The sequence below is a fragment of the Ruditapes philippinarum genome, unplaced genomic scaffold (genome assembly GCF_026571515.1).
Source record: "Ruditapes philippinarum isolate M1 unplaced genomic scaffold, ASM2657151v2 ctg1090_1_1_1_1, whole genome shotgun sequence".
NCBI lineage: Eukaryota > Metazoa > Mollusca > Bivalvia > Venerida > Veneridae > Ruditapes > Ruditapes philippinarum.
Window position 1 is genome coordinate 16,683 of NW_026852440.1, and position 15,316 is coordinate 31,998.

The following is a 15,316-nucleotide window of genomic DNA, read 5'->3' on the forward strand; positions in this document are numbered from 1 at the left end:
AATTCTATCAACATATTTTTTCTTGGTATAGCACACTGGACCAATTCACTTTAAAAGGGACAGATGATGTACCCGCAAGAGGGTTGCACTTATCTTTTCCTATTGTTAACAAATAAATAGGTCAACAACACTTTAATTAACATTTTTACAACGGCGATTACAGTGTAAATAATTCACCACCCTTCCCTTTCGGATTTACAATTGTCACGCGGTAGCTCAATGTTTGCAGACTGATACTGACTTCCGGTTGTAAGAATTCCGGATGACGCTTGATCTTGTAAATGCGCATTGACTGGACTTGCGCATGCGCTATTTTCTGATCGGGATATCTGGTTTTGGCTGTTACAGTCATTGAACTTTTGACGCTTGTTTTGTAATTTGGAAATGTCATGTTGGTCTTTGGTTTGTTCGCTTCTTTTAAGGCCTGAGGAATGGTGCCAATTTGTAACAAGTTGACAAGGATTGGGTTTGACGTCAACCTCCGGTGGTGGAACTTCAAATCCATTTGAAGATCTTTGTTGGTTGAAATTCACCGACTGGCCAGAATTCCCGGTATTGTTTTCACTTCTTGGTGACGTATCTGACCTTTCATTATCTAATGCTCTTCGTGAGTAATACTTCACCATAGAGTTTGTATCACTTTGCCGGCATGCCATCATCGCTAAATCGTCGTTTGATTGGTTGAACTGTGCTTGGTTCCCGGTCGAACCTGTAACAGTCCGATTATGTGGTACCCTGTTCGAGAAAGTGATTGCTCGTGGTATTGTAAACGGAAAACTACCGGAGCTTTGAGGAACATTCTGAAAGCCGGGTGGTGACGGTGTCATTCTCCCTGGCCCTCTGAAATGATAATGTAAGCGATGATACAAAAATGCCTCCAAAACAATATAATCGATATGTATATGTACAGATAACTCAGTATGAATCGTTGCAGAAGCTTATAACAGTTCTCCCCCGTGTCTGATAACCAAAGATGATGCATTGATGTTTGAATAATTAGAATACATGCATAAAATGTATCAATAGCAAAAATACCCCGTGTCTGATAACCAAAGTCATACATTGATGATTGTGTAATAATTGCACATTTATGTGTATTTGTATCAATAACATAAACATGCATTAATGTAATGAACTTAACTGTATACATTCGGTCATTGTTATACTTTTGCTTGATGTTAAATAAATAAATATGTAATATGTAGATTTCTTTCTAGATACTCATTTGGTTTTATAAATACAGTAATGATTCTTAGAATTCCCTACTTATTTCACTCGTCTAATTCTTTGATTTACTTCCCTTAGTATTGAAAAATGCATCTTATGCGATGCGTCTATACACACATACAAATTGAATGATACAATGAAAAATTACCTATCAAAGCTGTCTCTGAAACCTTTTGCAAATGGATTGTGATCAATCTTCAACTGTGTAATCTGCAAAATATAATTTCATGTTTCATGATCATTCAGGCATCTTTTCTTGATCACGTGATGCTTTTGATTTTATATAGACCAGATTTGATATTTCCAAATATTGTAATTCAGGTGGTAACAACACTTATGTGAAATTTTATAAAATTTCCTGTGTGAAATTTTATATATGTACATAATTATGCTTCTAAAACCATTTTTAAACATCCAAGAACATGTTATTAAAATATGTACTGCAAATGTTTAATTGCATTATGTGTAATCATTAAAATGTATGCGTTAATTTCTTATTGAAAAATTTGGCTTATACTTTATAGAAAATAATTTTTTATTTGCCTCCCTATATTTGAAAATATCTTTACAAATAATGCTTTTAGGAACTTACAATATCGATTAATCTTCATTTTAGCATCATATATATGATAAAATACCATAAAGATTGAATTACAAGATCTTTAAACATATATCCTAATGTGAACGTTACTAAAGGCGTCATTCTTCATAAAAATTAAGATATTTAATTAGTAAATATAGTATTTAATAACGGAGCTATGTATAATGGATAATTGTTGGGTCAGTCTATAACCGACAAAAGATGTCCTATAAAATTTGGGAACTTTTTGCCAGTTATTCCTTGTTTAAAATTCGGTACAACAAGTAACAACATTTGGTTGGTGCATTTTGTGTAGTGATTAAAAAAACGAAACTTACGTCGGTGTTTTGATATGCAGTTACGGCAATAAACTGTGTCTCCGGAAATGAGTGTGTCTGTAAGCTCTTCTGGTCTTCCGGTGCACAAGAGTCAACTTGGATCACGTGAATTCGCGGCTGGTATTTATGCATTGAGTTTAGTATGACCTGAAATAAATATGTTTGAATTATTAAAAAAAAAAATCTTCTTAAATGCAACAAGAATGTCAAATCGATTTCACAGCCAATGTTTGATTTTTTTTCTCGAAACTTTGTTGTCTTTAAATGATTGAAAATGACTTGTTCTTAAAAGAGAATTTTTTTCTGGTGATAAATGATATAATATAAAAATTCGCGTTGTTTCTAATTGTGCTTGTTATTATAAGTGTTATGTCTGTTCTTTACTGACTGTGTACTTCTATATTTATCTAGTCCTCGGGAATAATTTGTCAAGCCTGTCGACAAAGGTCATCTAAAAAAAGAGATCGGAAATGGCCTTTATAAACAAGTGGTCTTTATTTGGAGCTCATTTTGTTTTATTTAATCAATGAAAGATTGCCAAAGAAGGGCATTTTTTTTAACAGAATGATCTTTTTTTCAGAATGCCGGGCACTTTGATTTTATAATGTAAATTTATTATGTAAATTCTAAGTTTCCATCAGAAAGCGTGAGTGAACTTAGGTTATTTTTGGTAAATAAGAAGTGCAAGCTAAGAATACTTTTAATTTAGACCTCCCGGGTCAATACTTTAGTATAGTAGCGGAACCGGGTAAGGGCTTACACTTTTACGAATTTTATATTCTACACAAACTATTTAAAACATTGTACATACGTGTCCGGCCTCGGCGTTTTTGTTGTTGGTTAATTTAAGTTTTCCAAAAACAATATCTTGCTTCATCCAATGTGCTCCAGAGTTTGGTGAATCCGGGTGTAGGTAAACACGGCCATCTGTAAAAAAAATCGTTTATAAATTGAATAATTGATAAATGGAAAACATTGTATAGAATTAAAATCATATAAATAATCATGAAATAATAATTAAAAAATAAACCCTGTAAGTCAATGGCTTTATGTATTAATTGAATAAAGAATTGAATCCTTAAATCCTAAATGAAATTATCGTACTTCTTTACTTTGTAAGAATTATGTCCTGAATGTCAGAAGTGTCCTGTATGTCAGTGTTTAAGTAATGTGCTGTATGTCAGTGATTCAGTAAAGTTCTGTTAATCAATAGGGTCCTGTATGTCAGTGTTACTGTATGTCAGTGTTTCAGTAGTGTCCTGTTTGTCAGTGTTTTAGTAGTGTCCTGTATGTCAGTAGTGTCCTGTATGTCAGTAGTGTCCTGTATGTCAGTAGTGTCCTGTTTGTCAGTGTTTCAGTAGTGTCCTGTGGGTCAGTGTTTAAGTAATGTGCTGTTTGTCAGTGTTTAAGTGGTGGCCTGTATGACAGTAGTGTCCTGTATGACAGTGGTCAGAAGTGTGTATGCTTTTTGTTCTGTGTGTCAGTACAGTGTTTCAGTAATGTCATGTGTGTCAGTGTTTCAGTACTGTCATGTGTGTCAGTGTTTCAGTACTGTCATGTATGGCAGTGTTTTGGTAATGTCATGTATGCCAGTGTTTCAGTAGAGTGATGTGAGTCAGTAGTGTTCTGTATGTCAGTAATTTACTGTATGCCAGTAGTGTCATGTGTGTCAGTAGTGACCTATATGTCAGTGTTTCCGTAGAGTCCTGTCAGTCAGTAGTGTCCTGTGTGTCAGTGTTTCAGTACGTGAGTTGTGTCTTTTGTGTTCGTGTTGTGTGAGTTGTGTCATGTGTGTAAATGTTTGAGTAGTGTGTGAGTAGTTTTTTGTTAATCAATATACGAAAGATTGTTAAATTTTATTTGAGTAGAAAGACTGTTAGTATTTTAGTGGAGAAGCGGGGGGGGGGGGTCGAACTCGCAACCCCTAGACTTGTAGTCAGACAGTGTTACCACTGCACCACAGCACCCGCTCTGATTTATAGCTATTTTGGAAGTTCCTTTATACATTAAATTGAGTAATGCAATTTAATTTTCACACCTAGCTAATAAGTCTTAAGTGTTTTACAATTGCTGACATTCACGTCTATGCTCCAGGCTATGATTAAGGACTTTACACAAGAAAATAACTTAAGACTGTTGACAGGCTGTAAAAAAATCATACCAGAAAAAAACATGTTTCGTTAAATAGAATGGCAGTTCTTATATTGACAATAAGTTAGCGGAATCAATACTTGTTGTTAATGATAAATGATGGTTTGAAACAAGTCTTTTTAATCCAATTTTCACATCTTGACATAAAACATTGAACGGAACACGGAATTGAAAAATAAACGAGAAAGAATGGTCTGGTTACACTGTAAGTCTTATATGGCAGCGGACTTCGAGTATACATGACAAATAAAAATACCATATCATATGTTTTATAAACATACAATTTATCAATTCAAAGTGCGATATGAGAAATGATACCAGGGTTATATTTCAGAACACCATGTCTGAAAAGACTCGTAAACGCACACCTAGACTGGTGTTATTATGCATAACAATGTTGTTTTTCAACAAAAGAAATTCAATAATTAAACGCTAGATTTCGCCAACGCAATCAGATGGCTAAGCTCTACTACTTATGAACGGCGCCTGCCACCTTGTAACATGAGAAGATCTGGGATAGTTTTGGCACCAAACGAAACACAGGTGCGACCCTTTCAATTGGATATACCATTATTTATAACGGTAATAAACAACAGTTTAGAATATGTTCTGTAAAACAGTTTCTTGAACACGGTAAATATCAATATTATGATTCACCATTGTATCAACTGCTTTATTGTATTTGCAAAAAAATCATTGTCATGAAAAGGTAACATTCAATTGTCAACGGTGAAATTTGAGAAAGGTTCTGATGTTATCAATAATTTATTATTAATTGGCACTAGTCAATGCACTGCGCATGTCCAGTTCCGACGATTGCGCTCATAGTGAAGATTCGACGAGAGTAAATTCGTGACGCCACTTTAGTCTACTGTGACAATAGTTAGATGTCGAATCTTGCCTTATTAATTATTTGCTATCACTAAACTTCCATTTACATTTTAAAATACAAGCTTTCGGATATTTCTACAGATTTTATAATATCATCTGTTAGCACATTTTAAATTCAAAACTAATTAGAGGAAGGATTTATACGTATATATGTATCATAAGTTATTAAGATTTGTTTACAGGTCAAATGACCCTATTGCAAACAACCGTTTATATACGGTCAAAAAAACTGTCAGGAAGACTTATAACGAATTTATAATACAGAAAAGTTTTTAGAGAGCAAAAATAATGAGATTTCGTCATATATTGACAGCAGCCGTGTATACATGTATAGTAAAACTACTTAAAATACGTTTATCCCATAAAAAAGTGACGTTACAAACGTGCGGTATTGTAAAAATATTAATAATATGTAAACTGTTTGCGGATCCTTTTAAAGTATTTAAAATGCTTCTTTTTCGTTTCAATCTTATTGTCCTTTTCTATTTATAAATAAATTTGTATTTTAACTGTAAGTCAAACTCATCATGAGTAATGACAAAAGTGTGTGCCAGATTTTAATACCGCGGATATTTCATTCTTCGTGAAATATGTTGTGGTCACCTGTCAGTCATAGTATCACGCGGTGATTAAACATTACATACTGACCACTTACCTGGATGTACCGAAATCTAATTATAGTCCGTAATATATGACAACAATTGTGTTTCAAGTGGTGCCTAAAGTTTGACCATTTCGTACTACCCCCGCTGACCGTTGACGCCAGCCGTTACAAAAAAGCTCTTATTATAAAACAACGATAATTTGACATAGAAAAATAGGGAAATAAAGACATGATCACAAATGGTGATTAGTCGGTATTGACTGCTTTTTGTCGTTTTTGTATCTTTTATGTTGTTTTATTTCTGTTTTGTTCTGTGCTCTTTTGTTGAAATAAATTTTTAATAAGTTTTAAAACATTACATTGTGCAAACCTATCATATATTTATATTTAGTATATTTCAGTTTTCATGTGGCGATATATAAAAAAGTAACAAATGACATAGAGTATGGTTTTATCATGTAAATAGTTATTATTATAAAATGCTATATATATATGTGCTTTATACATTTGTAATCTCCTGTAATTCTGTAAAGAATGGTTATATACATGTTCTTATGATATATTTAATGTTGCTTTATATTGTATCATATGATGAGACTTTTATAAATAAATTAATTTATAATAAAAATAATACAATTATTTTAAATTTTGAATGATTCGCTTATTGATTCAAATTTGACATATACTTCGCGTCTTTTACCCAGCCCATGAACTACAGACCGTGTTTAAGTATGCTAACTATCTCGGTATATGTTCAACCCTGTGAGCAAAGTCCACCTTAAAGAAAGATCAAACATGGCATTGATAGACAAATGGCCTTTATTTGGAGGTTGATGTCTTATATTTATTCAATTAAGAGTTGTTGAAAAGTGACCATTATTTACAGGATTATCTTTATTTCGATGTGGTCTTAAAACAGGTTTAACTGTACATACTTTGAGGAAGTTGTTCCGCTTGTCCACACGGCACCCAGTGTCCGTTCTGGAACTTCCAGTGACTGTTATCAGCCAGCACGATGTCTACAAACACGTTGTACTGAGAGTGGGGATCGAGCCCGGTTAAACTGTACTGTAGGGTCGGGAACATACGTCTGTAATAGAAACAAGCAATTTTGATATCGTTCTAGCTGAATAAAAGGTCAAAGTTCTTATTATATATGTATGTGAATATTTTTGTTGTTGATTGTGTGTGGGTTTGTTTTTTGTTTTGTTTTTGTCTTGTTTTTTTGTACTATTGTTGCTGTTGTTTTGTTGGTGTTTCTGTTTTTTTTTATCGTTGTTTCATTTATTTTTTTTACATTTAGTATTTCTTTCTTATTATTTATATTTCACCTTTCATTCATCTGTCATTCTATGATTGCAATGAAGTATGATTCTTATATTAATTATATATACTTATATATGAAATACTGAGAAATATTGATGCAATAACTTGCGTAAATTTATTTTCCATATTATCACTGTAAAGAAGTATTGCCGAACTACTTATTTCTAAATTCAGCCAAAACACAAAATTAAAATTAAATCTTTCAAATTGTAATATCAAAAAGAAAAATGTATATGATAAACTTCATGTTTTTCCTACGAATACTACATCTTGTGGTTTGAAAATTTTCATATTTCACTCGTGGCTACCTCTCGATGAAAATAAATTCTGTATTTATAGAAAAAACTTGAATATCCTCTATCTATATACTTATTTCATTTATTCATTTATTTATTATCTTTTTTTTTGTTCCTTTTTGTTGTTGTTGCTTTCTGTTGTTGTTCAATTGTTATTTTTCTCTCTTTTTTCGTGTTTTATCCTAGTACTCAAAGTAATTATTGAATTTGATTTTGGCACTCGAATGATTAGAGAGTGATCCGTAAAATACGATAAGAAATTATTATAATTTTAAAGGACTCCATTTAGGTTTATCTAAATGACCTAAAATAAAAAGCGTTTAAACGGTTTTCACTCAAATCGGACTAAGAACAGCATAAAAAACGATTTTCAATATATTTCAAAGTATATTTCTCTACTTTCTCTGCATATATTTCTATTTGAAATGCCCCAGTTCATTTATGTAAGAAATTCAGATGTTATGTTTTTAGGCTTTAAAACCTCAGTACAGTCCCTTTAAGTCTGTATAATTTTCTGTCTGAAAAAAAAACCTATTCTTTTCTTTTAGTTTATTCTTTTATTTAACTATTGGCCACAATACAAAAGCCCAAGCAATTCAGTAATATATTTGATACCTTTATTTTTCAACTGTAAATTTCTTTCTTTGTGGCTTTTTTAAAAGAATATTCGCATGGGATAATCGTAGAAGGAAATATTTCCAAAGTTTTAAATTTTGCACAATTATTTGAAAAAAGTTCAGTAGAAAAAGACAAGGACATTTTACATTTTTAATTTATTTTAAAAAAAGTAGCAGCTTATATTGTGACATTGTTGGTACTTCATACAAAGTGTGTATTTTTTATTGCGTTGGCTATTATAATATAATAAACTTTTCTATTTTGTTCTGTTTTTTTTTTTTTTTTTTTTTTTTTTTTTAAAGAATGTTTTATTCTATGACAGAAAATAAAAAAGGGCCACACGAGGTTCTTGTTATTAAATGGCTTCCAAATTTTTCGAACAATTAATGATTGTCCTAATGAGAATCATAATATTTCGGTCTTATATCATCTTTGTAAATGAAAAGAAATGAATATAGACAACATTTTGAAGTCCAGCATCCTTATTGTCAAAGAATTGTAAAACTAAGAAAATAGCGGGATAGCGGGGACTTTAACTTTTAGATACCTAAATCATTATCGTCAGCCAAAATACTTCAAGTAAATCAACCTTGAGGAAAAAGTAACACTTTTAAGAAATATAAAAAATAGATTCACAATGCGCGAAAGAATTTACATGACTGTTTGATAATGCAGTATTTATCAGCATATTTCTACTGTGTTATAACGCAGTAAGGGCTGTTTTTGCATTTCCGGGGCTATTGTTTTTGTGGTTCTTTTTTGGGGGGAGGGGGGGGTGCGTGGTGTGGTTTTTTGTGTTTTTGTAGTTTTTCTTATTTTTCGTAGATTTTAATTGCGTTTGCAATTTGTAAATTACTTTCTTTGTACACTTAACAACTTTGTTGAATTACGTGAGCTATTTGTCAATGCGAGAAACGTCTTTGCGTCTTACTAAATATTTCAGACTTTTATAAACTTTAGCACGGGCTGTGAGATTATAAGAGTCTTGATAAATGACCACACACTTGATCTACAAGTCGTTCATTTTCCCTTCCATTTTGGCCCCAAAAATTAACCAACGCATTGACCAGGAAGTACGGGACATGGACAGAAGTGCGGAGCACGAACATATGGTAGGTTCAAATTCTCGGCTCATTTTCCCAAGGGAGGACCGAGGACGGAGACGGTGCTGTAATGTGCCTGCGCATTACTCAATAACTTACAATATTAAGTTCCCATATCAAACAACGAAATAATATTATGATATTGTGTTCATATCGATTTTCTATCGTTGATGGAAAATAATTATGTGAAAATTTGGTGAAAATATAATGAAATATCTCATTGCTTTACAAATAGATATAATGCCCGTGAACAACTATTATTTATTGTTTATTAGCGGGTCGTTTAGGACATTCACAGTTACCATGTAAAAACCTATATTTAGAACATCATCAATGCACTCGCTGTTTTTTATCCTATTTATTGATTGTTGTTGTTTTTCATAAAAATATACAAATAAAAAGCTGTTTTTCACATGAAAATATATTCTTGAGTGTTATTTTATATTGAAATTTAAAATGCGATTTTCCCGGTTTTTTTTTATATTGAAATTGCCCTGACGAGACTTTAACATTTTGTATTGTCTTTCAATTTTACATCATAGCTAATTCATGTGTACACAATTGAATCATAAAAAGACATTCGTTCGTTCGTTTGTTCCCCCCCCCCCTCACTCACACAACCACTCATTCGCGATCAGGGAATATCTACCTGATACATATCGTATATAATTGTTACGAGAATTAAACGAAATTTCACGGAAATAAATTGTTGAAATGTTTTCATTATGCTATTAACATTTTGTGTATTAACTAGTACACCGTTCGTGGTATTCACTGTATGCTTTATCTTATAATTAGCCTTATATTTGATAATGTGTATATATATGAATTTTCAAACTGATTTTGATAATAGACTTTACAAATCAAAGAAACTGTGCCAACTTCTTTAGTGATTCAACATTTATAACTTACCGAATTTTATCAGTACCATTAAAAATAAAAAAAATTTCTGCTTTCAAATTGTCTTTTTTTCATGTAAGTAAAAGTTTTGGATTTTCCATTGGCCTAGTGTTTTTTCGCGTTTTATTCATAAATGCCCGTATTCAAGTTAAATAATAAAAAAATTATATGTCAAAAATCATACATTAAGAGTTCTTAAGAATTAAGGCTTTAATTGAATTTTCGTTCTGATATAAATACGTACGACTTGTCATTGCATAGACGAAAGTTTAATCTTACTACAATAAACACTGAAATTATTATCATTATTCTCCAATCATAACACTTTCATTTATTTAAAATATTTATTTATCTTTCATTTATTTATCATCTTATTATATTATTATTATTATTATTATTATTATTGTTGTTGTTGTCGTTGTTGTTATTGTTAATTATTGTCGTGTAATACTGATACATTACAATCATGTACCTATTAATTCAAATATGATACATAAATAACTATATACATTTCACGATTTTTGTACATATAGTATATTTTAGTCCTTCCAAAATATTTCAGTACCATACATTTATCATATATTTTGCATTAAAAACATTTCAAAATAAAAATACTTTTAATCATGTACTGCAAACTTGGAAACTACAAAAACGAGAGAGTAAAAATGTACATAACATTTCACGCATAAAAAAACAACACAAAAAGCTGTTGACGTTATACATTTATATATACATTATTTAGGCCAGAAGATTTGAGCTTTTAAGATATTTAGAGCATAATGAATGTTTTTAAATAACGGATGATTATCTGTATTGATGCAAATAATCTATAGTATTTATATTCAGATCGATCTAACGCGTGGATAAGTTTTAACTTTATGAAAACCTAATGTTTTCAAATATAGCGAATTCTCAAATTTACAGTTTAGTTTAGTTTTAGTTTAATCATATTTTATTGCTAATATATACATGTAATGTACAGAGAAACACATTGATTTCGAAATAACAAATAGCAAAAGGGTTGGGCCAAAGTTCTTACAACATTGGCGATCGGCCCTCCCCATAAATTTACAACGAAGCGAACCAAAGACTTTTTGTCACATGTACTGGGCAATAATTTGCGTAAAAGAATTCCTATAAAACTTTATTTTATATATTGATATATAAGATATTCAAGACCGACGTTAGGTTTATAATGTACATGCATTATTGTGTTTAAAATGCGCAAGTTAATTACTTGTAAAAGACTTCAAACTTCAAACTTTTATTTCCACATTAGGTTTACATCAAGTAAACAACAAAAGCATCGTTGTATAATAATTACAGTGAAATAGTTGAACTAGTCTGTTTCGCTCTTTTATTTCTCCCTTGTCGGGTTAGACGATTATTTCATCATTCAATTTAACAGAAAAGGGCCAATCACTGCGGTCATTTGAATTCACAGGATAAAAATAGAAAGGTGTTTGACTGATGATAATAAATGGATTAAGGTAATCCTGATTAATCCGACTTTATCCGAATCATTCCGAATGACCCGTCTTTCTTCTTCAATTGCAAGTTGTTTACATTGATGATACATCTTAACTGCTTCTGAATGTGTTGACAATACGTAAAAAAGAAACATCATTATGCATGATTTATATCCGTGTTTTTAAATGAACGTAATTATTGTAATTCATTTTTTTTCTGTATTTTAATCTAAGGCCGGTTATTTCATTATAAGATATGCGAGATAATCCCTTGCAGTGTTAGAACAGAACATAACATACATTTCATTCATATACAACAATAAATTCATTTAAATATGAAAAATTGTAACGCATATCAATAAATGACCGAGTTGTGTCTTATAATAAATGATTAAGAAAATTTGTAATATTTATAATGCTTACATTTAATTGAACAATATTATAAATGTAAACTGGAATCATGAAATATGATAGATAATCGCTTGTACAATGTTAAGAATTGCTTCTTTTATCATTATTATTATTATTTTTTTTTTGATAAAAAAAAAAAACAACAAAAAAACATACTTTTTGTTGAAATAATGATAAATGTATTGCATATATTAAAGGAACTTCACTAAGGTCCAAAGAACACATAAAAACATAAACTTTGAATTTCTTACATAGGTCAGCATTGGCAGTTGAAACATGCAAAAGAATTAAGAAATGATAACAGAAGTATATTAAGAATCCAAGTTTATGCTATTCTTTTACCGACTGGAGAGAAAAGAGCTGCAAAGCTTATCATTTTAGGATATTTTTTTTCACAATGTGAATAATTATTCTGAAAAAAAAACGGAGCAAACGGATGATGTATACTTTTGCACACAAATTTTATGACTAGACCATCATTAAATATAACGTTTATCTCAAAAATTATTTTAAAATCCCGTCATTTCAAATAACTTCAGTGGGGTCCCTTTCAATTTTAATGTATAATATGTTGCTTCTTGTTTGAAAGTTAAATTAAATGTACTATGATGATGTGATTCAACATGGTGCCTTAAGTCAAAGTACTTTATTTTCTGTTCTCTGATAAATAAAGAAGACCACTTTATACACTATAGTTTCTTCAAACGACCGGTGGAACGGTTTTGATTTAAACATTATTTCTAAGAAAAAGTGTGCGGGTTATCTGAACTGTTATCGAGGCCGCTTTTTGGAACTAACCAGTGCGGCTTGCGTCATAACAATTAGAGGAAACATGGTCGAGACGACAGAAGAGTTTGAACCTTAGATCTCTGTGCTAGGCTGCCGCTCACCTTAAATTGAATAATTTTTGAAAGTACATTTTTGTTAAAATGTGCATTATTTTCTTGCAAAACATTTATGTACATCATGAATGCTAATTTCCAGCATTAAAAAAGAACAACATTTTTTTAAACTTATGTAGCATTGCTCAAATACATTAAATCAGCATTGTCATAGAATTGAATAGATAAACAAAATATACATTTATTTATTCCCAACATCATTGCTTTATAAATAACGGTACTCCAAGTCTAATAATGAAGAGCGAATCTCATTTACTATATTACCCAAAATTGATATATTTCCTGTTCTTTTCATATTAATTTTAAATCTATCTGACAAAACTTTAGATTGTTTAATTTTTTACAAGATACAAGAAATACATCAACATTTTTTTTACAAAAACTAAGCAATGTGAATACATATTCATTATATAAAATTAATAATATATTAATAAGCAACACTTTTATAATGGAAAATGGTTTGCTTTCTTTCCGAATTAAGATTAATTGATTATAATAAAGATAATTCTGTTTCTGTGTTTAAAATTATTGTTGTGCAATATAGAATTGCAGGATTTCAAATGAATCATAACACATTTATCTGAAATGAAATCAAATCAACTGAATTTTATCAGTCTAGTAAATTGACAGTTTTATAAAAATAATTTTAAGCGCTAAATTGGTTGCGCAAAGTTATTTTCGTAAATGCTACTATATAAAACATTAATCTATTGCCGAGAAAAAATAGTTAAATTTTTATTTGCGCGTTTGTTTGAGCTATATTCAACGGTTTCCGGCGGTAATGTTGGTAAACCTGCACAATCAGTATAAATTATATATTAACTGAGTATTACTTAAGTTATCATTTTCTGTTACTTTGTTTTGTTTGTTTGTTTTGTTTGATTGTTTCATTTTACGCCTTTTTCCAACAGTATTTCAGTCATATAGGCGGGTAGTTTCCTAACCATCGTTCCTGGAGAGTTACACCAGTACTAGACTACCTTCCTCCGCGCCAAACTACCAAAGTATCTCCCGGGGATCGAACCCACGAGAGGTAACTGGATTAGAAGTCATCGACTCTAACGACCACGGAGGCGGCTTTTACTTTGTTTTAACGTTGCAATGTTATGAAAGAAAGTAGAAGAAAGCTTAATTTCCAGTTATACTCGCTGATAGATACTATGTTCTGGCTCATTTGGGCGTTCGGGACTTTGGGTATATATAGAAAATTCAATTTTCAAGGTGAAAAAAACATTAAAATGGTTAGCATCGTTGTTAGGCGAATCATATCATTTTGTATAAGTGACATAATTTGAATTTACCTTCCTTGTTTTGTTATAATCATTTCGCAAGTGTGTTGATGAAATTTTGTCCAAAGGTCCCTGTTACACAGATAAACGCAAATACTTCCGTGTGGGTAGAAGCCGGCGGCCGGGCTCGGCTGTACACATCCCAGCGGCATTAATCCCGGTGGTGAATGTCCAATGGCTGGTGACATTTGCCCGTGGTAATACATCTGACCAACGTTAAAAGCATCTGAATACATTTGGTAGGCTGGATTCTGTCGATGGAATGGAGTTGGGTACGTAACGTTATTTCCGTAGACAGATTTTGCGTACTCGCCGTTGCCTGTGTGAAAATTCGGAATAGAGGCATACTGAGCGGCTTGCGAAATTACAGAAAACTTTCTGCACGACTGGTAGTCCATGATTTGGTTTTGCACTTGGATATTTCCAGCTGGCTTTCTACAGGAGCTGTAGTCATTTCTTATATTTTCTTCTTCGCTCGCTTCTTCGTTAGATGTCCCAACAGTATTATTTTCACCCAATGTTTCATAAACGTTATATTCAGAGTCGACATTTCCGGCATCAGGATTCGAGTAACTACAATCATATCCCTTAAATGTTGCCGGGACACTGGTATATCCGGAATAATCTTGAAAACTATCAGCGTGGCTCTCTCCATTTCTCCGTACGTCGGAATATGTTGAAAATGAATTATTCAAGGGCATTTCGCAGTTAAGTCCTTCAGAACGCAACATTGTTGCGTATTTTTGACTATATTTATCGTGTTTAACGCTCTACCCGACAAAGTGAGGATTCGACTCAAAAAGGACAAAAAATGTGCAAATAGCTATCCACACTCCACAAGCGGTCTGTGAAATCCTTACACGATGAAAACAAATGTTTATAGCATAAACATCGCCTGTGCGTAACAAAAATTATTCCGACTTACGGAAGCGCAGTTCCAAAAAAACTGAATGAAATGATTTAAATAAAAGAGTAATTCCAAAATTGTATGATTTTATATCTATATCGCAGCTATTGTTCTGACTATTATGTTGATATATTACATGAAAAAAAAAATGATAGTGCTATGGAATAAAAAAAAAGTTGGGCGTATTTGGAATTCTTCAATTTGATTGGCTAACAAAGGCCATGCAAAGGTTAGATGCGCAGTAATTGCTGAAGAGGTCACGTGGTAGACAGAAATTAAGGTAAGTGCGAAATACAAAGGTAGC

The 15,316-nt window shown here is 31.7% G+C and overlaps 1 protein-coding gene across 1 annotated transcript; it reads right to left on the minus strand.

Moving 5' to 3' along the window:
- Positions 1-173: 173 nt before the first annotated feature.
- On the minus strand, positions 174-15,080 carry LOC132760398 (T-box transcription factor T-like). Its single transcript, XM_060752376.1, has 6 exons — positions 14,118-15,080; positions 6,727-6,881; positions 2,957-3,072; positions 2,146-2,292; positions 1,376-1,437; positions 174-840 (listed from the first exon to the last, which is right to left on the minus strand). The coding sequence occupies exons 1-6, from the start codon at positions 14,834-14,836 to the stop codon at positions 174-176; spliced, it is 1,866 nt and encodes a 621-aa protein (XP_060608359.1). The 5' UTR covers positions 14,837-15,080.
- Between the last annotated feature and the right edge of the window lie 236 nt (positions 15,081-15,316).

What these genes read in the sequence shown, in the direction of transcription:
- LOC132760398 (XM_060752376.1), bottom strand. Translation starts at nt 14,836, where the DNA reads ATGTTGCGTTCTGAAGGACTTAACTGCGAAATGCCCTTGAATAATTCA. An exon ending in AGCGGAACAACTTCCTCAAA is followed by an intron (nt 3,073 to 6,726) that starts GTATGTACAGTT and finishes TTTTTTTTACAG; the next exon opens with ATGGCCGTGTTTACCTACAC. An exon ending in CTGCATATCAAAACACCGAC is followed by an intron (nt 1,438 to 2,145) that starts GTAAGTTTCGTT and finishes TATATTTTGCAG; the next exon opens with ATTACACAGTTGAAGATTGA.